The sequence below is a fragment of the Salmo salar genome, chromosome 23 (genome assembly GCF_965601325.2).
Source record: "Salmo salar chromosome 23, fSalSal1, whole genome shotgun sequence".
Taxonomy (NCBI): Eukaryota; Metazoa; Chordata; class Actinopteri; order Salmoniformes; family Salmonidae; genus Salmo; species Salmo salar.
Genome location: NC_138313.1, coordinates 42,071,442 through 42,090,867, shown reverse-complemented (window position 1 = coordinate 42,090,867; position 19,426 = coordinate 42,071,442). Strand labels below are relative to the sequence as shown.

General features: G+C 45.4%; 1 protein-coding gene across 1 annotated transcript in view; it reads left to right on the top strand.

Moving 5' to 3' along the window:
• LOC106584619 (protein inscuteable homolog) overlaps positions 1-19,094 on the top strand; it is a 60,279-nt gene extending 41,185 nt beyond the window's left edge. The window contains exons 7-12 of the mRNA XM_014170100.3: positions 1,007-1,178; positions 1,402-1,580; positions 1,907-1,973; positions 12,787-12,942; positions 15,060-15,136; positions 16,043-19,094. Coding sequence (XP_014025575.1) covers positions 1,007-1,178; positions 1,402-1,580; positions 1,907-1,973; positions 12,787-12,942; positions 15,060-15,136; positions 16,043-16,171 — 780 coding nt within the window. The 3' untranslated portion in view covers positions 16,172-19,094. The remainder of the gene's footprint in view (positions 1-1,006; positions 1,179-1,401; positions 1,581-1,906; positions 1,974-12,786; positions 12,943-15,059; positions 15,137-16,042) is intronic.
• Positions 19,095-19,426: the final 332 nt, after the last annotated feature.

Sequence of the window (19,426 nt, the reverse complement as noted above, 5' to 3'; positions counted from 1 at the left end):
TCTCTCTCACTATGTGTGTATTTTACTTTGCCTACCCCCAAACAACCCCCCCCCCCTCCCCCCAACACATGCACATCAACCCACACCTCTCGACCATCTCAAACAATGTCCAATTAGAATTCAGATAAAAGCGGGAGGGGGGTGAACATCCACACTTTTTTTCCCATCGTGACGAATTATAAAATCGCCAAGCCCAGCGCTCTTTCTACCGTTATAAAATCAGATTTTATTGGAATACTCCTGTTTCACTTAACTATATTAGGAGACAAAGACATTGGGTCTGCACCAACGAGGTGACAATTTTGAGAGACACGTGAATCACATTCCCCCAAACCTGATGTGCACGTGTTGGGGAAATGGCAGGTGAGATCTGTGAGCCCTCAGCCCCAGAGGGAGATGGCCGTAACATTGGAGTGGTGTCGTTTAATCGTGATGGCTTTATGGGCAGAGCGGCCAAGTCTCAACCGGGTTGGCACCGGACACTTAACCAGGGTGGACCGCGGACACTTAACCAGGGATAACCTGGACACTTTACCAGGGTTGACCCCGAACACTTAACTATCTGTCTGGACCGCCTAAAAAAAGAGCCTACTATAGAAAGGCAGCTGTCAATCCAATGAGATGCTCGGGGCTTGTTACATCATATGTGGTTATACTGTACTTGGCCAGGTTCTTCTTCCTTTTTATGTTGGACTTCTTCAATGAATTCCAAATGGACCTGTGTGTGTGTGTGTGTGTGTGTAGCCTGGTGGAAAGGGAAAGGGGGATACCTAGCCAGTTGTACAACTGAATGCCTTCAACTGAAATGTGTCTTACGCATTTAATCCAACCCCTCTGAATCAGAGAGGTGCGGGGGTCTGCCTTAATCGACATCCACGTCTTCGGCGCCCGGGGAACAGTGGGTTAACTGCCTTGCGTGTTATCCTTATGTCTAGTATTAGATGATTCAACATAACAGAATGTGCTTGTCATTGTGTGCTATACATATGCGTCACCCTTCTTATAGGTGGATGGGATCCTGTGCTTGGCGGACATCCTGACCGATGAGAACAGAGCTGAGTCGGCGAGGGCAGAGGCAGCGGCAGTGGTGGCCCAGATCACCTCGCCCCACCACACCTCCACCCAGCACCTGGGCAGCTTCCTGGAGAGCATGGAGGACATTGTCACCGCTCTCATCAGTGAGTGTATGGCTGCTGTACTGAAGGGCTTTGATATGGCTAGATCAGTGTGTTCATTCTGAAACACTTTAAAGGAAAAACAAGACAACGGGCAGCTCCTTCACTTAGTTTTGGGATGGGGATGCAGAAATGTAACCACTCAAATTCAAAGGTGGAGCTATGAATGTAAGGTCCATGAGGTCAAGGTGATTTTTGAAGATTAATGTTTGTGTGTTTCCTCCAGAGTTGTGCGGGAGTGCCTCCTGTGGCGAGGTCTTCCTCCTGGCGTCTGCTGCCCTTGCCAACATCACATTCTTCGACAGCATGGCCTGTGAGATCCTCCTCCAGCTCAACGCCATCCACATCCTCCTCCAGGCATGCAAAGACCGCCAGAGAGTTGATACTCCCTACTCTAAAGACCAGGTAGAGGACACGCTGATCTATATGTAGATCATTGCTCCCACCAAGACCATGGTTTCAGTAGAGTGATTGGTTAAAATGCTGCGCTCGGGAGAGGGAGGGGACCTACCCTCTTACATATGTATGTAAACACCTTCATGCAAACACACCTGCCATATCTTCCTAATTTCCTAAGAGGGCATTCCATAAACCAGATTTACCATCATTCAAAGTACTGTAGAATTTGAGTAATTCATGCCCAGCACTGTCATATTTTACAAGGAGGCATGCTAAAATGTGTTGAGTGTTGTCAAATCTCTGGTATGCCCTGTTGACTGTGGTCCGTTTAGGTGGTTACCATCTTGGCAAACCTCTCTGTTTTGGAGCAGTCTGCACCTGAAGTCCTGCAAGAGAAAGGTACGCAAAAACCTGTTTTTACCAGTATTTGATGTATGTGAATGAGACTAACATCATGTTAAACATCTCCACAGATGTATTCGCTGGTCATCACAGAGACATTGATTAATATCAAAGGAGGGAGATGACAGAGAGATGACAATCAGAGATGCATTTTTTTATTGCAATTCTCTTATAATCCTCAAGATGACAACGTAAACCCACATTTCTGCCATGTTGCCTGCTTCCTCAACCCTCTTATTCTCTGTCCCCTGACTCTTCTTGTTGATGTTGTGTATTAAAGCCCCTGACTCCATGTTTGCTTTGTCTTTTTTCTCCTGTTTCTCTCATCCTCTGTTTGTCTGTGTGTTGTTGTCTACGTCCTCTGTCTGTGTGTTGTGTCTACATCCTCTGTCTGTCTGTGTGTTGTTGTCTACATCCTCTGTCTGTGTGTTGTGTCTACATCCTCTGTCTGTCTGTGTGTTGTGTCTACTTCCTCTGTCTGTGTGTTGTTGTCTACGTCCTCTGTCTGTCTGTGTGTTGTGTCTACGTCCTCTGTCTGTCTGTGTGTTGTGTGTCTATGTCCTCTGTCTGTGTGTTGTGTCTACGTCCTCTGTCTGTGTGATGTGTCTACATCCTCGGTCTGTCTGTGTGTTGTGTCTACATCCTCTGTCTGTCTGAATGATGTGTCTACATCCTCGTCTGTCTGTGTGTTGTGTTGTCTACATCCTCTGTCTGTCTGTCTGTGTGTTGTGTCTACTTCCTCTGTCTGTGTGTTGTGTCTACTTCCTCTGTCTGTGTGTTGTCTAAATCCTCTGTCTGTGTGTTGTCTACATCCTCTGTCTGTGTGTTGTTGTCTACGTCCTCTGTCTGTGTGTTGTTGTCTACGTCCTCTGTCTGTGTGTTGTGTCTACATCCTCTGTCTGTGTGTTGTTGTCTACATCCTCTGTCTGTGTGTTGTTGTCTACGTCCTCTGTCTGTGTGTTGTTGTCTACGTCCTCTGTCTGTGTGTTGTGTCTATTTATTCTGTCTGCCTGTGTGTTGTGTCTACGTCCTCTGTCTGTGTGTTGTGTCTACTTCCTCTGTCTGTGTGTTGTGTCTACGTCCTCTGTCTGTGTGTTGTGTCTACGTCCTCTGTGTGTTGTTGTCTACGTCCTCTGTCTGTGTGATGTTGTCTACATCCTCTGTCTGTGTGTTGTTGTCTACATCCTCTGTCTGTGTGTTGTTGTCTACGTCCTCTGTCTGTGTGATGTGTCTACATCCTCGGTCTGTGTGTTGTGTCTACGTCCTCTGTCTGTGTGTTGTGTCTACGTCCTCTGTCTGTCTGTGTGTTGTGTGTCTATGTCCTCTGTCTGTGTGTTGTGTCTACGTCCTCTGTCTGTGTGATGTGTCTACATCCTCGGTCTGTCTGTGTGTTGTGTCTACATCCTCTGTCTGTCTGAATGATGTGTCTACATCCTCGGTCTGTCTGTGTGTTGTGTTGTCTACATCTTCTGTCTGTCTGTGTGTTGTGTCTACTTCCTCTGTCTGTGTGTTGTGTCTACTTCCTCTGTCTGTGTGTTGTCTACATCCTCTGTCTGTGTGTTGTCTAAATCCTCTGTCTGTGTGTTGTTGTCTACGTCCTATGTCTGTGTGTTGTTGTCTACGTCCTCTGTCTGTGTGTTGTGTCTACATCCTCTGTCTGTGTGTTGTTGTCTACATCCTCTGTCTGTGTGTTGTTGTCTACGTCCTCTGTCTGTGTGTTGTTGTCTACGTCCTCTGTCTGTGTGTTGTGTCTATTTATTCTGTCTGCCTGTGTGTTGTGTCTACGTCCTCTGTCTGTGTGTTGTGTCTACTTCCTCTGTCTGTGTGTTGTTGTCTACGTCTTCTGTCTGTGTGTTGTGTCTACGTCCTCTGTGTGTTGTTGTCTACGTCCTCTGTCTGTGTGTTGTTGTCTACATCCTCTGTCTGTGTGTTGTTGTCTACGTCCTCTGTCTGTGTGTTGTTGTCTACATCCTCTGTCTGTGTGTTGTTGTCTACGTCCTCTGTCTGTGTGATGTGTCTACATCCTCGGTCTGTGTGTTGTGTCTACGTCCTCTGTCTGTGTGTTGTGTCTACGTCCTCTGTCTGTGTGATGTGTCTACATCCTCGGTCTGTCTGTGTGTTGTGTCTACATCCTCTGTCTGTCTGAATGATGTGTCTACATCCTCGTCTGTCTGTGTGTTGTGTTGTCTACATCCTCTGTCTGTCTGTCTGTGTGTTGTGTCTACTTCCTCTGTCTGTGTGTTGTGTCTACTTCCTCTGTCTGTGTGTTGTCTAAATCCTCTGTCTGTGTGTTGTCTACATCCTCTGTCTGTGTGTTGTTGTCTACGTCCTCTGTCTGTGTGTTGTTGTCTACGTCCTCTGTCTGTGTGTTGTGTCTACATCCTCTGTCTGTGTGTTGTGTCTACATCCTCTGTCTGTCTGTGTGTTGTGTCTACTTCCTCTGTCTGTGTGTTGTTGTCTACGTCCTCTGTCTGTCTGTGTGTTGTGTCTACGTCCTCTGTCTGTCTGTGTGTTGTGTGTCTATGTCCTCTGTCTGTGTGTTGTGTCTACGTCCTCTGTCTGTGTGATGTGTCTACATCCTCGGTCTGTCTGTGTGTTGTGTCTACATCCTCTGTCTGTCTGAATGATGTGTCTACATCCTCGTCTGTCTGTGTGTTGTGTTGTCTACATCCTCTGTCTGTCTGTCTGTGTGTTGTGTCTACTTCCTCTGTCTGTGTGTTGTGTCTACTTCCTCTGTCTGTGTGTTGTCTAAATCCTCTGTCTGTGTGTTGTCTACATCCTCTGTCTGTGTGTTGTTGTCTACGTCCTCTGTCTGTGTGTTGTTGTCTACGTCCTCTGTCTGTGTGTTGTGTCTACATCCTCTGTCTGTGTGTTGTTGTCTACATCCTCTGTCTGTGTGTTGTTGTCTACGTCCTCTGTCTGTGTGTTGTTGTCTACGTCCTCTGTCTGTGTGTTGTGTCTATTTATTCTGTCTGCCTGTGTGTTGTGTCTACGTCCTCTGTCTGTGTGTTGTGTCTACTTCCTCTGTCTGTGTGTTGTGTCTACGTCCTCTGTCTGTGTGTTGTGTCTACGTCCTCTGTGTGTTGTTGTCTACGTCCTCTGTCTGTGTGATGTTGTCTACATCCTCTGTCTGTGTGTTGTTGTCTACATCCTCTGTCTGTGTGTTGTTGTCTACGTCCTCTGTCTGTGTGATGTGTCTACATCCTCGGTCTGTGTGTTGTGTCTACGTCCTCTGTCTGTGTGTTGTGTCTACGTCCTCTGTCTGTCTGTGTGTTGTGTGTCTATGTCCTCTGTCTGTGTGTTGTGTCTACGTCCTCTGTCTGTGTGATGTGTCTACATCCTCGGTCTGTCTGTGTGTTGTGTCTACATCCTCTGTCTGTCTGAATGATGTGTCTACATCCTCGGTCTGTCTGTGTGTTGTGTTGTCTACATCTTCTGTCTGTCTGTGTGTTGTGTCTACTTCCTCTGTCTGTGTGTTGTGTCTACTTCCTCTGTCTGTGTGTTGTCTACATCCTCTGTCTGTGTGTTGTCTAAATCCTCTGTCTGTGTGTTGTTGTCTACGTCCTATGTCTGTGTGTTGTTGTCTACGTCCTCTGTCTGTGTGTTGTGTCTACATCCTCTGTCTGTGTGTTGTTGTCTACATCCTCTGTCTGTGTGTTGTTGTCTACGTCCTCTGTCTGTGTGTTGTTGTCTACGTCCTCTGTCTGTGTGTTGTGTCTATTTATTCTGTCTGCCTGTGTGTTGTGTCTACGTCCTCTGTCTGTGTGTTGTGTCTACTTCCTCTGTCTGTGTGTTGTTGTCTACGTCTTCTGTCTGTGTGTTGTGTCTACGTCCTCTGTGTGTTGTTGTCTACGTCCTCTGTCTGTGTGTTGTTGTCTACATCCTCTGTCTGTGTGTTGTTGTCTACGTCCTCTGTCTGTGTGTTGTTGTCTACATCCTCTGTCTGTGTGTTGTTGTCTACGTCCTCTGTCTGTGTGATGTGTCTACATCCTCGGTCTGTGTGTTGTGTCTACGTCCTCTGTCTGTGTGTTGTGTCTACGTCCTCTGTCTGTGTGATGTGTCTACATCCTCGGTCTGTCTGTGTGTTGTGTCTACATCCTCTGTCTGTCTGAATGATGTGTCTACATCCTCGTCTGTCTGTGTGTTGTGTTGTCTACATCCTCTGTCTGTCTGTCTGTGTGTTGTGTCTACTTCCTCTGTCTGTGTGTTGTGTCTACTTCCTCTGTCTGTGTGTTGTCTAAATCCTCTGTCTGTGTGTTGTCTACATCCTCTGTCTGTGTGTTGTTGTCTACGTCCTCTGTCTGTGTGTTGTTGTCTACGTCCTCTGTCTGTGTGTTGTGTCTACATCCTCTGTCTGTGTGTTGTTGTCTACATCCTCTGTCTGTGTGTTGTTGTCTACGTCCTCTGTCTGTGTGTTGTTGTCTACGTCCTCTGTCTGTGTGTTGTGTCTATTTATTCTGTCTGCCTGTGTGTTGTGTCTACGTCCTCTGTCTGTGTGTTGTGTCTACTTCCTCTGTCTGTGTGTTGTGTCTACGTCCTCTGTCTGTGTGTTGTGTCTACGTCCTCTGTGTGTTGTTGTCTACGTCCTCTGTCTGTGTGATGTTGTCTACATCCTCTGTCTGTGTGTTGTTGTCTACGTCCTCTGTCTGTGTGTTGTTGTCTACATCCTCTGTCTGTGTGTTGTTGTCTACGTCCTCTGTCTGTGTGATGTGTCTACATCCTCGGTCTGTGTGTTGTGTCTACGTCCTCTGTCTGTGTGTTGTGTCTACGTCCTCTGTCTGTCTGTGTGTTGTGTGTCTATGTCCTCTGTCTGTGTGTTGTGTCTACGTCCTCTGTCTGTGTGATGTGTCTACATCCTCGGTCTGTCTGTGTGTTGTGTCTACATCCTCTGTCTGTCTGAATGATGTGTCTACATCCTCGGTCTGTCTGTGTGTTGTGTTGTCTACATCTTCTGTCTGTCTGTGTGTTGTGTCTACTTCCTCTGTCTGTGTGTTGTGTCTACTTCCTCTGTCTGTGTGTTGTCTACATCCTCTGTCTGTGTGTTGTCTAAATCCTCTGTCTGTGTGTTGTTGTCTACGTCCTATGTCTGTGTGTTGTTGTCTACGTCCTCTGTCTGTGTGTTGTGTCTACATCCTCTGTCTGTGTGTTGTTGTCTACATCCTCTGTCTGTGTGTTGTTGTCTACGTCCTCTGTCTGTGTGTTGTTGTCTACGTCCTCTGTCTGTGTGTTGTGTCTATTTATTCTGTCTGCCTGTGTGTTGTGTCTACGTCCTCTGTCTGTGTGTTGTGTCTACTTCCTCTGTCTGTGTGTTGTTGTCTACGTCTTCTGTCTGTGTGTTGTGTCTACGTCCTCTGTGTGTTGTTGTCTACGTCCTCTGTCTGTGTGTTGTTGTCTACATCCTCTGTCTGTGTGTTGTTGTCTACGTCCTCTGTCTGTGTGTTGTTGTCTACATCCTCTGTCTGTGTGTTGTTGTCTACGTCCTCTGTCTGTGTGATGTGTCTACATCCTCGGTCTGTGTGTTGTGTCTACGTCCTCTGTCTGTGTGTTGTTGTCTACGTCCTCTGTCTGTGTGTTGTTGTCTACGTCCTCTGTCTGTGTGTTGTGTCTACGTCCTCTGTCTGTGTGTTGTTGTCTACGTCCTCTGTCTTTGTGTTGTTGTCTACATCCTCTGTCTGTGTGTTGTTGTCTACGTCCTCTGTCTGTGTGTGTTGTCTACGTACTCTGTCTGTGTGTTGTGTCTACTTCCTCTGTCTGTCTGTGTGTTGTGTCTACTTCCTCTGTCTGTGTGTTGTTGTCTACGTCCTCTGTCTGTGTGTTGTGTCTACGTCCTCTGTCTGTCTGTGTGTTGTGTGTCTACGTCCTCTGTCTGTCTGTCTGTCTGTCTGTCTGTCTGTCTGTCTGTCTGTCTGTCTGTCTGTCTGTCTGTCTGTCTGTCTGTCTGTCTGTCTGTCTGTCTGTCTGTCTGTCTGTCTGTCTGTCTGTCTGTGTGATGTGTCTACATCCTCGGTCTGTCTGTGTGTTGTGTTGTCTACATCCTCTGTCTGTCTGTGTGTTGTGTCTACTTCCTCTGTCTGTGTGTTGTTGTCTACTTCCTCTGTCTGTTTGTTGTCTACATCCTCTGTCTGTGTGTTGTCTACATCCTCTGTCTGTGTGTTGTCTACGTCCTCTGTCTGTGTGTTGTTGTCTACGTCCTCTGTCTGTGTGTTGTGTCTACATCCTCTGTCTGTGTGTTGTTGTCTACATCCTCTGTCTGTGTGTTGTTGTCTACGTCCTCTGTCTGTGTGTTGTTGTCTACGTCCTCTGTCTGTGTGTTGTGTCTATTTCTTCTGTCTGCCTGTGTGTTGTGTCTACGTCCTCTGTCTGTGTGTTGTGTCTACTTCCTCTGTCTGTGTGTTGTTGTCTACGTCCTCTGTCTGTGTGTTGTGTCTACGTCCTCTGTGTGTTGTTGTCTACGTCCTCTGTCTGTGTGTTGTTGTCTACATCCTCTGTCTGTGTGTTGTTGTCTACATCCTCTGTCTGTGTGTTGTGTCTACGTCCTCTGTCTGTGTGTTGTTGTCTATGTCCTCTGTCTGTGTGTTGTTGTCTACGTCCTCTGTCTGTGTGTTGTTGTCTACGTCCTCTGTCTGTGTGTTGTTGTCTACGTCCTCTGTCTGTGTGTTGTTGTCTCCATCCTTTGTCTGTGTGTTGTTGTCTACGTCCTCTGTCTGTGTGTGTTGTCTACGTCCTCTGTCTCTGTGTTGTGTCTACTTCCTCTGTCTGTCTGTGTGTTGTGTCTACTTCCTCTGTCTGTGTGTTGTTGTCTACGTCCTCTGTCTGTGTGTTGTGTCTACGTCCTCTGTCTGTGTGTTGTGTCTACGTCCTCTGTCTGTCTGTGAGTTGTGTGTCTATGTCCTCTGTCTGTCTGTCTGTCTGTCTGTCTGTCTGTCTGTCTGTCTGTCTGTCTGTCTGTCTGTCTGTCTGTCTGTCTGTCTGTCTGTCTGTCTGTCTGTCTGTCTGTCTGTCTGTCTGTCTGTCTGTTTGTGTTTTGTCTCTACTTCCTCTGTCTGTCTGTGTGTTGTGTCTATTTCTTCTGTCTGCCTGTGTGTTGTGTCTACGTCCTCTGTCTGTGTGTTGTGTCTACTTCCTCTGTCTGTGTGTTGTTGTCTACGTCCTCTGTCTGTGTGTTGTGTCTACGTCCTCTGTGTGTTGTTGTCTACGTCCTCTGTCTGTGTGTTGTTGTCTACATCCTCTGTCTGTGTGTTGTTGTCTACATCCTCTGTCTGTGTGTTGTGTCTACGTCCTCTGTCTGTGTGTTGTTGTCTATGTCCTCTGTCTGTGTGTTGTTGTCTACGTCCTCTGTCTGTGTGTTGTTGTCTACGTCCTCTGTCTGTGTGTTGTTGTCTACGTCCTCTGTCTGTGTGTTGTTGTCTCCATCCTTTGTCTGTGTGTTGTTGTCTACGTCCTCTGTCTGTGTGTGTTGTCTACGTCCTCTGTCTCTGTGTTGTGTCTACTTCCTCTGTCTGTCTGTGTGTTGTGTCTACTTCCTCTGTCTGTGTGTTGTTGTCTACGTCCTCTGTCTGTGTGTTGTGTCTACGTCCTCTGTCTGTGTGTTGTGTCTACGTCCTCTGTCTGTCTGTGAGTTGTGTGTCTATGTCCTCTGTCTGTCTGTCTGTCTGTCTGTCTGTCTGTCTGTCTGTCTGTCTGTCTGTCTGTCTGTCTGTCTGTCTGTCTGTCTGTCTGTCTGTCTGTCTGTCTGTCTGTCTGTCTGTCTGTCTGTCTGTTTGTGTTTTGTCTCTACTTCCTCTGTCTGTCTGTGTGTTGTGTCTATTTCTTCTGTCTGCCTGTGTGTTGTGTCTACGTCCTCTGTCTGTGTGTTGTGTCTACTTCCTCTCTCTGTGTGTTGTTGTCTACGTCCTCTGTCTGTGTGTTGTGTCTATGTCCTCTGTGTGTTGTTGTCTACGTCCTCTATCTGTGTGTTGTTGTCTACTTCCTCTGTCTGTGTGATGTTGTCTACGTCCTCTGTCTGTGTGTTGTGTCTGCTTCCTCGGTCTGTGTGTTGTGTCTACGTCCTCTGTCTGTGTGTTGTGTGTACTTCCTCTGTCTGTCTGTGTGTTGTGTCTACTTCCTCTGTCTGTGTGTTGTTGTCTACGTCCTCTGTCTGTCTGTGTGTTGTGTCTACGTCCTCTGTCTGTCTGTGTGTTGTGTGTCTATGTCCTCTGTCTGTGTGTTGTGTCTACGTCCTCTGTCTGTGTGATGTGTCTACATCCTCGGTCTGTCTGTGTGTTGTGTCTACATCCTCTGTCTGTCTGTGTGATGTGTCTACATCCTCGGTCTGTCTGTGTGTTGTGTTGTCTACATCCTCTGTCTGTCTGTGTGTTGTGTCTACTTCCTCTGTCTGTGTGTTGTGTCGACTTCCTCTGTCTGTGTGTTGTCTACATCCTCTGTCTGTGTGTTGTCTACATCCTCTGTCTGTGTGTTGTTGTCTACGTCCTCTGTCTGTGTGTTGTTGTCTACGTCCTCTGTCTGTGTGTTGTGTCTACATCCTCTGTCTGTGTGTTGTTGTCTACATCCTCTGTCTGTGTGTTGTTGTCTACGTCCTCTGTCTGTGTGTTGTTGTCTACGTCCTCTGTCTGTGTGTTGTGTCTATTTCTTCTGTCTGCCTGTGTGTTGTGTCTACGTCCTCTGTCTGTGTGTTGTGTCTACTTCCTCTGTCTGTGTGTTGTTGTCTACGTCCTCTGTCTGTGTGTTGTGTCTACGTCCTCTGTGTGTTGTAGTCTACGTCCTCTGTCTGTGTGTTGTTGTCTACATCCTCTGTCTGTGTGTTGTTGTCTACGTCCTCTGTCTGTGTGTTGTTGTCTACATCCTCTGTCTGTGTGTTGTTGTCTACGTCCTCTGTCTGTGTGATGTGTCTACATCCTCGGTCTGTGTGTTGTGTCTACGTCCTCTGTCTGTGTGTTGTTGTCTACGTCCTCTGTCTGTGTGTTGTTGTCTACGTCCTCTGTCTGTGTGTTGTGTCTACGTCCTCTGTCTGTGTGTTGTTGTCTACGTCCTCTGTCTGTGTGTTGTTGTCTACATCCTCTGTCTGTGTGTTGTTGTCTACGTCCTCTGTCTGTGTGTTGTCTACGTACTCTGTTTGTGTGTTGTGTCTACTTCCTCTGTCTGTCTGTGTGTTGTGTCTACTTCCTCGGTCTGTCTGTGTGTTGTGTTGTCTACATCCTCTGTCTGTCTGTGTGTTGTGTCTACTTCCTCTGTCTGTGTGTTGTGTCGACTTCCTCTGTCTGTGTGTTGTCTACATCCTCTGTCTGTGTGTTGTCTACATCCTCTGTCTGTGTGTTGTTGTCTACGTCCTCTGTCTGTGTGTTGTTGTCTACGTCCTCTGTCTGTGTGTTGTGTCTACATCCTCTGTCTGTGTGTTGTTGTCTACATCCTCTGTCTGTGTGTTGTTGTCTACGTCCTCTGTCTGTGTGTTGTTGTCTACGTCCTCTGTCTGTGTGTTGTGTCTATTTCTTCTGTCTGCCTGTGTGTTGTGTCTACGTCCTCTGTCTGTGTGTTGTGTCTACTTCCTCTGTCTGTGTGTTGTTATCTACGTCCTCTGTCTGTGTGTTATGTCTACGTCCTCTGTGTGTTGTTGTCTACGTCCTCTGTCTGTGTGTTGTTGTCTACATCCTCTGTCTGTGTGTTGTTGTCTACGTCCTCTGTCTGTGTGTTGTTGTCTACATCCTCTTTTCTGTGTGTTGTTGTCTACGTCCTCTGTCTGTGTGATGTGTCTACATCCTCGGTCTGTGTGTTGTGTCTACGTCCTCTGTCTGTGTGTTGTTGTCTACGTCCTCTGTCTGTGTGTTGTTGTCTACGTCCTCTGTCTGTGTGTTGTGTCTACGTCCTCTGTCTGTGTGTTGTTGTCTACGTCCTCTGTCTGTGTGTTGTTGTCTACATCCTCTGTCTGTGTGTTGTTGTCTACGTCCTCTGTCTGTGTGTGTTGTCTACGTACTCTGTCTGTGTGTTGTGTCTACTTCCTCTGTCTGTCTGTGTGTTGTGTCTACTTCCTCTGTCTGTGTGTTGTTGTCTACGTCCTCTGTCTGTGTGTTGTGTCTACGTCCTCTGTCTGTTTGTGTGTTGTGTGTCTACGTCCTCTGTCTGTCTGTCTGTCTGTCTGTCTGTCTGTCTGTCTGTCTGTCTGTCTGTCTGTCTGTCTGTCTGTCTGTCTGTCTGTCTGTCTGTCTGTCTGTCTGTCTGTCTGTGTTTTGTCTCTACTTCCTCTGTCTGTCTGTGTGTTGTGTGTTTTTGTCCTCTGTCTGTCTGTGTGTTGTTGTCTATGTCCTCTGTCTGTCTGTGTTTTGTCTCTACTTCCTCTGTCTGTCTGTGTGTAGTGTGTTTTTGTCCTCTGTCTGTCTGTGTGTTGTGTGTCTATGTCCTCTGTTTGTGTGTTTTTGTCCTCTGTCTTTCTGTGTGTTGTGTGTCTATGTCCTCTGTTTGTGTGTTGTGTGTCTATGTACTCTGTCTGTGTGTTGTGTGTCTATGTCCTCTGTTTGTGTGTTGTGTGTCTATGTCCTCTGTCTGTGTGTTGTGTGTCTATGTCCTCTGTTTGTGTGTTGTGTGTCTATGTCCTCTGTTTGTGTGTTGTGTGTCTATGTCCTCTGTCTGTGTGTTGTGTGTCTATGTCCTCTGTTTCTGTGTTGTGTGTCTATGTCCTCTGTCTGTGTGTTGTGTGTCTATGTCCTCTGTTTGTGTGTTGTGTGTCTATGTCCTCTGTCTGTGTGTTGTGTGTCTATGTCCTCTGTTTGTGTGTTGTGTGTCTATGTCCTCTGTCTGTGTTGTGTGTTGTGTCTGCTAGGTATTGAGAGACTGCTCCAGCTGCTGGGTGAGAAGCCATCCTCCTCTAGTCCATCGGAGGGCGCTGCGTGCGAGAGGGTCCAGCAGAAAGCCGCAGTCACACTGGCCCGTCTGAGCAGAGACCCGGACGTGGCCCAAACAGCCATCCAGCTGCAAGGTAGAGGCCCTCGCTCTGGGGTCAAGTTTCCCCTAGGTACAGATCTAGGATCAGCCTCCCCAAATCCAAATCTTAACCATTAGTGGGGGAAATGCTAAACTGCCCCAAGATCAGTGTCTAGGGGCAACTTCCCCCTACTCCATATGCTTCTCTGCTACCTAAGCTGATAGTATTTAGACCACTTCAAATCAAATCAAATTGTATTTGTCATATGCGCCAAATAACAGGTGTAGACCTTACAGTGAAATGCTTACTTACAAGCCCTAACCGACAGTGCAATTTTGAAAAAATACCTTAAAAAAATACGAATAAGAAATAAAAGTAACAAATAATATCAAATAATATCCTATCTCTTCTTAGTTGCATTCAATGACTCGACTAGGATGACCTTTCTTTTAAGTATTTTAACGCTGTAAATCTTTATCTCAAACAGCATTTTGGTGTGATGAACGCATGTGTGTACCACTGTCTTTTCAGCCCTTTTTTACTCTCAGTAATCATAGCAACCACAGGAGGTTGGTGGCACATTACAGTTTTTTCCAACTGCTTACAAACAAAATCTTTTCATGTCACACGATTTTTGAAACCTCTCACTCAAAGTGCAAAACTACACACCAAATATCCAAAACCATAAGCTATTTCTCAGCCTTTGACTCAGTTGTCAATTGCATAAAACACTTTTTTCAAAACACTACACACAATTCTCTACCTAAAACACAAAAATCTAACAGGAAGTGACTTGCTTTCCTTTTCCAAACACAACCAATCAAAATGCTACACTTATTCACCAGGTCACACACACAATAGGACAGAGGGCAATTACCAATGTCCCTGGACAGCGTGGGGGTAATATAACTATGTGTGCTGCCATCACTCAAAACGGGGTCCTCCATCACAATGCCACACTGGGTCCGTACAACACCGGCCATATGCTCACTTTTCTGGATGCAATTTACACAATGCTTGTCCCTGATCCAGATCAGGAGCCTGCTAGATTTGTGGTTTTATGGGACAATGTTAGTTTTCACCGGGCTGTTCTGGTCCAAAACTGGTTTGCCATCCATCCACAATTTGTAGTTTTGTACCTACCCCCATATTCACCTTTTCTAAATCCCATAGAGGAATTCTTCTCAGCCTGGCGCTGGAAAGTGTATGATCGCCAACCCTATGCCCGCATGCCGCTTCTCCAGGCAATGGAGGACGCATGTGGGGACATAGAGGTTGCCTCTGTCCAAGGTTGGATACGCCATGCTAGGAGATTCTTCCCTCGATGTTTGGCAAGAGAAAACGTATCTTGTGATGTGGACGAAGTATTGTGGCCAGACCCAGCCCGGAGAAGAGATGAAGCGTATCTTAGCACTGGTGACTGCCCCCCCCCCCCCCCCCCCAATTCCTGGACTGCCCCCCCGGGACCCCACACACACAATTGTGTTCTTTACTGTATTCTAAAGAATATGCTTTTGGTTTACATATGTTTATGGTTTTGTTGCATGCTACTGTATACAACAGTAATGTTTGGCCTAATAAATATTTTCTGTTTCTACATTGCATTGGTGTTTACAGTGTACTTGTTACCCCTCTCAGCAGATTACTTTCACTGCAGAACATTATATTGAAATGTAGATATAAGCCTATGAAAGACCAAAGAGCTTTAGATTTAGAACAACAGTGTTTACATGGTATATCCAAAAACTATTATGAAAGCAATGTTTGCCATTTGATGCAAATGCTTCATTCTGACATGTGTTTATGGCATTTTGAATGCAGTGTTACATTTTGAAGGAGATGTGAGGTATTTTGCATTTTGTGTGTGCAGTTTAGGGAATTGTGTGTAGAGTTTTGAAAAAAGGAGAGACAATTTTGAAAACGTGTGTAAACAGTTGGGAAAAAAGTGTAATTGGGGAGGCAGGCTCATAGTAATGGCTGGAATGGATTTAATGGAATGGTCATTTAACTCATCAAACACGTGGTTTCCATGTGTTTGATACCATTCCATTGACTCCATTCCAGACATTGTTATGAGCCGTCCTCCCCCAGCAGCCTCCTATGATAGGACCTTTGTGTAGGTCAATCGACAACACAATTTCTAAACTGACCATGGTCTTCCATTTCTCCAGCTGTCCCTCGACTAATCGAACTGTGTCGCTCACCAGCGGAGCGGAACAACAGTGACTCTGTACTAGTTGCATGTCTGGTAGGTATATTTAAATAAGTGTTTGTATGGTTGTCTGTGTACAATAGTTCTATTTCTGAGAATGTGTTTGAATGTGAACCATATATGTAAATAATATATTTCCCATACACATGGGCTACACTCTGTGAAGTACATTTTTCCAGTGCATAAGTGTGTCTAACTTAATGAGAGGTTTGTATCCATGGGGCAAAAAGACAGCAGTCCTTGATCTGAACCAGTCTTCTCACCATAAGGAGATCCCACTATATAAGGAAGCAGGTTATGTTTAAATATATCATACGTATTCCTGTTCATCCTTTATCATTCAGTTAGCCTGATCATAATTGATAAGGCCAGATAACAGGCTAGATAAAGAGCTCTTTAGAACTGTGTAAAAGAGTCAGAGGCTTAATTAATATTGCTGGACGGTTCTTGCACATAAGGGCTCTCTCCTTCACTGTTTTACACTGCTTGTTATACTTAAGTACATTTAATAGTATTCTTTTTTATCGCTATTGCCAGGGGTTATAATGGAGATTTTATCAGTGTTGAACCAGCCTTCAAAGAGGGTTGGCTTTCAGAGAACATTTTGTTAACTAATATGTAGTAAATATTTGCCATTCCCCTGCTGGAGTAGAACTGTTGTCTTGTTTCATACTGCCATGCTCCCTCTCAGTTGTACTGTAACACAGAATACTGAAGCAGTCATGCACTGCACAGTGTCAGTCAAACCTCAGCCCATCAATAAATAGCTGAAGGACTTATGTCTGATAATCAGCAAAATCTCGATCTGTAATCTATATTGAACTATATCTATAGTGATCAATATTGATTTTTTTTTCTGTGCTACGTCATACGCTACAGTGCAGTCGATTAAATAGGTGTTGAATGTCTTCACTGATCCAGCCATCTCCCTGTGCTCTGCAGGCTGCCCTGAGGAGGCTGGCAGCGGGGTGTCCAGACAGCATCGAGGCCACCGACCACCAGCAGCTGATCAATCCCAGACTGGTGGACTCTTTCCTGCTGTGCTCCAACATGGAAGAGAGCTTTGTATGAGAAGAGAGCTTTATAGGACGATCCAGAGCGGAGGGGTTGGGTGCACAGGCACTGGAGGAGTCTCAGTGACCACTCACTCCAGCCTGAGACTTAAAAGCACACAAGACAAAGGAGGGGTTGCTGAAATCAGTCCTTACATCCCAAAGCACACATTAAATGTATACCTAAAAATCTGAGCATAAACGGAATTGCTGTTAATAATTACAGAACTGACATTCTCGGAGTATAAAACACCGAAACTCGGGGACATGTACATGTTGGCAGCATTCATGAAATGGTACTTATTGGTTATAACTCATCTCATAGCAACATTCATAGTGTACATGGGACCACCATGCATGAAATAAAAATAATCAGTATTTTGTGTCAGCTGCCAATTTAATGGGTTGTTAAAATATTAGAAACTACTATTGTGTTCTGTTACTTACAGATAAGAATGTGTTTAATGAGTTGTTGGTGGAACAGACAGTATCTTCAAGGTATTTGATTACATTATCTCATTTCCCTCTCTTGTTCAGGTGAGGTAATAATATAGGTTACTGATTTTAGTGTGCTGTTGTGAGCGGAAGGTGACTCCTAATGTAGGTTTACTTGGAAACAAAGTGCTTTGAAATCTATAATATTGTATCTGTATTTCTTGCCTTGGATCTAAAACATTGTATTTGCTACAAAGAAACATAAATGTGTTGTAAACCACAATCTCTATTAAATTACTATTATAATGTATGGCATGCATATACTGTAATAAAGGGAAGAATATCTTATAATGGAATGTTCTATTTTTTTGTCACTGTCAAGACAGGTATCCATTCAGAAAGGGACCCCATTGGAACTAGGCTTCACTGCTGTGCTAAATGTGACCAGAGAAAACTAAGCGAAAACAAGAGTATCATGCCACACCAAAGGTAGAACTTGGCTCATCACAGCGAGACCACGTCAGAGGAGATTACTGTTAAATAATCAATGATGCCGTGTGTCCCTTCATAAGGCCTAATGAGGGTCCAAAGTCTGTAGCCATGCTTCTCTCACGAGAGCTGCTACAATGCCTGACGTACAGCACATCTCCAAGGAACAATGCTCCAGTTTCTTCCTTTATCACCAACAAATATGGTGGGGGATGAACAAAGCCTTTGTCCGTGGCTCAGAGAGAGAGAGAGAGAGAGAGAGGAGAGAGAGAGCGATGGAGTGGGTCCAAAGGTCCACTAGTGGCTTTGAACTATCAGGTCATGGATGTTTCAGAACCATGGGGACATGCACCATTCCTCCACTAGTACAGTATGATAGTAGTGGGGAGAGCAGCACGCTTTGTATTGTCATGTGTTTGATGAAAGTTCTCTCAACCTTTTCCTGTCCTTGGAGAGACAATTGAGGCCTTTCTCTCTGTGTCTGTTGCCTTATTTCACCTTAGGGCACAGGCTCAGCTCCGACTCTTTACTGTGGTCCAGCGTTGAAACAGTCAAGGCTGTGTGTGGTGTCTGCGAGGAGGCATAGGGCTGTGTTCAGAGAGCTTTGTGATGGACTCGGCTCCTGCTCTCTTTGTTCGAACCAAATTAAATATGTAGAGATTGTGAGAGAACGATACACAGAGGAGAACAATACACAGAGGAGAACGATACACAGGAGAACAATACACAGAGGAGAACAGGACACAGAGGAGAATGATACACAGAGGAGAACAATACACAGAGGAGAACAATACACAGATGAAAACCGGCCACAGAGGAGAACAATACACAGAGGAGAACGATACACAGAGGAGAACAGGACACAGAGGAGAACAATACACAGAGGAGAACAGGACACAGAGGAGAACAGGACACAGAGGAGAACAATACACAGAGGAGAACAGGACACAGAGGAGAACAATACAGAGAGGAGAACAGGACACAGAGGAGAACAATACAGAGAGGAGAACAATACACAGAGGAGAACAGGACATAGAGGAGAACAGGAAACAGAGGAGAACAATACACAGAGGAGAACAATACACAGAGGAGAACAGGACATAGAGGAGAACAGGAAACAGAGGAGAACAATACACAGAGGAGAACAGGACACAGAGGAGAACAGGACACAGAGGAGAACAATAAACAGAGGAGAACAGGACACAGAGGAGAACAATACACAGAGGAGAACAATACACAGAGGAGAACAGGACACAGAGGAGAACAATACAGAGAGGAGAACAGGACACAGAGGAGAACAATACAGAGAGGAGAACAGGACATAGAGGAGAACAGGAAACAGAGGAGAACAATACAGAGAGGAGAACAATACACAGAGGAGAACAGGACACAGAGGAGAACAATACACAGAGGAGAACAGGACATAGAGGAGAACAGGAAACAGAGGAGAACAATACACAGAGGAGAACAGGACACAGAGGAGAACAGGACACAGAGAAGAACAGGACATAGAGGAACACGACACAGAGTAGAACAGGACACAGAGGAAATCAGGACACAAAGGAGCTGAAAAAATTGGCCAGGACCACAGCCAAGTATTGCAGCCTACAGATGTATGAGACTGACATTCAGGGCTCGGTTCAATCCATATTGCGTTACAGCATGATTGAAATTTCAAAAATTAGCGGTGCCGGCTCAATAGGGAATTTCCTTTAAATTTCAAGCGCACTATCTGTAACGCTTCAGTGATACAGATTGAATAGATAATTTTCAGTCGAGGTTGAATGGATGCAGTGAGACACTTTCCCACCAGTCTGCAGCAACTGTCAGGAGGAAGATTAAACGGGGATGATAAAATAGGCGTGGCTTATTGGATGCATGGCTTTCAGCTAGGTCTTTTTGGCCACCCGTGAGAGTAAATGTCATTCCTGTTCATCATGTTATGTTTGTACACAGTAAATAAAAAAGTTGGTAACTTAACCAAGGTGGTAACTACACCAACTAAGTGATGCACAACATCACTTGTGAAAGCCTCTTTAAGCTACAAAAGTGTCAGTGCCTTTTAACACAGCATTTTGTAGAGCAGAGCTGGGCAACTGATGGCCCACACCCCTTTTGAAGGCCTACATCCTCCTACATCCTCTTTGAAGGCCTTCAGAATTAAATACTCGGGTGCATTTTCAGAATTTGGTTGTGCATCAACAGTTTTCCTCTAGTTAAGTCAGTCACTGATAGTGAATTAGCCCATGTCAGCTAACATTCTGCTTAGATAGTTTAGCGGCCAGCTATCGAAACTCATTATAATGGTCGAATTACCTCTGATTTTGTTTGTCAGTCTCACTTTTTTCCG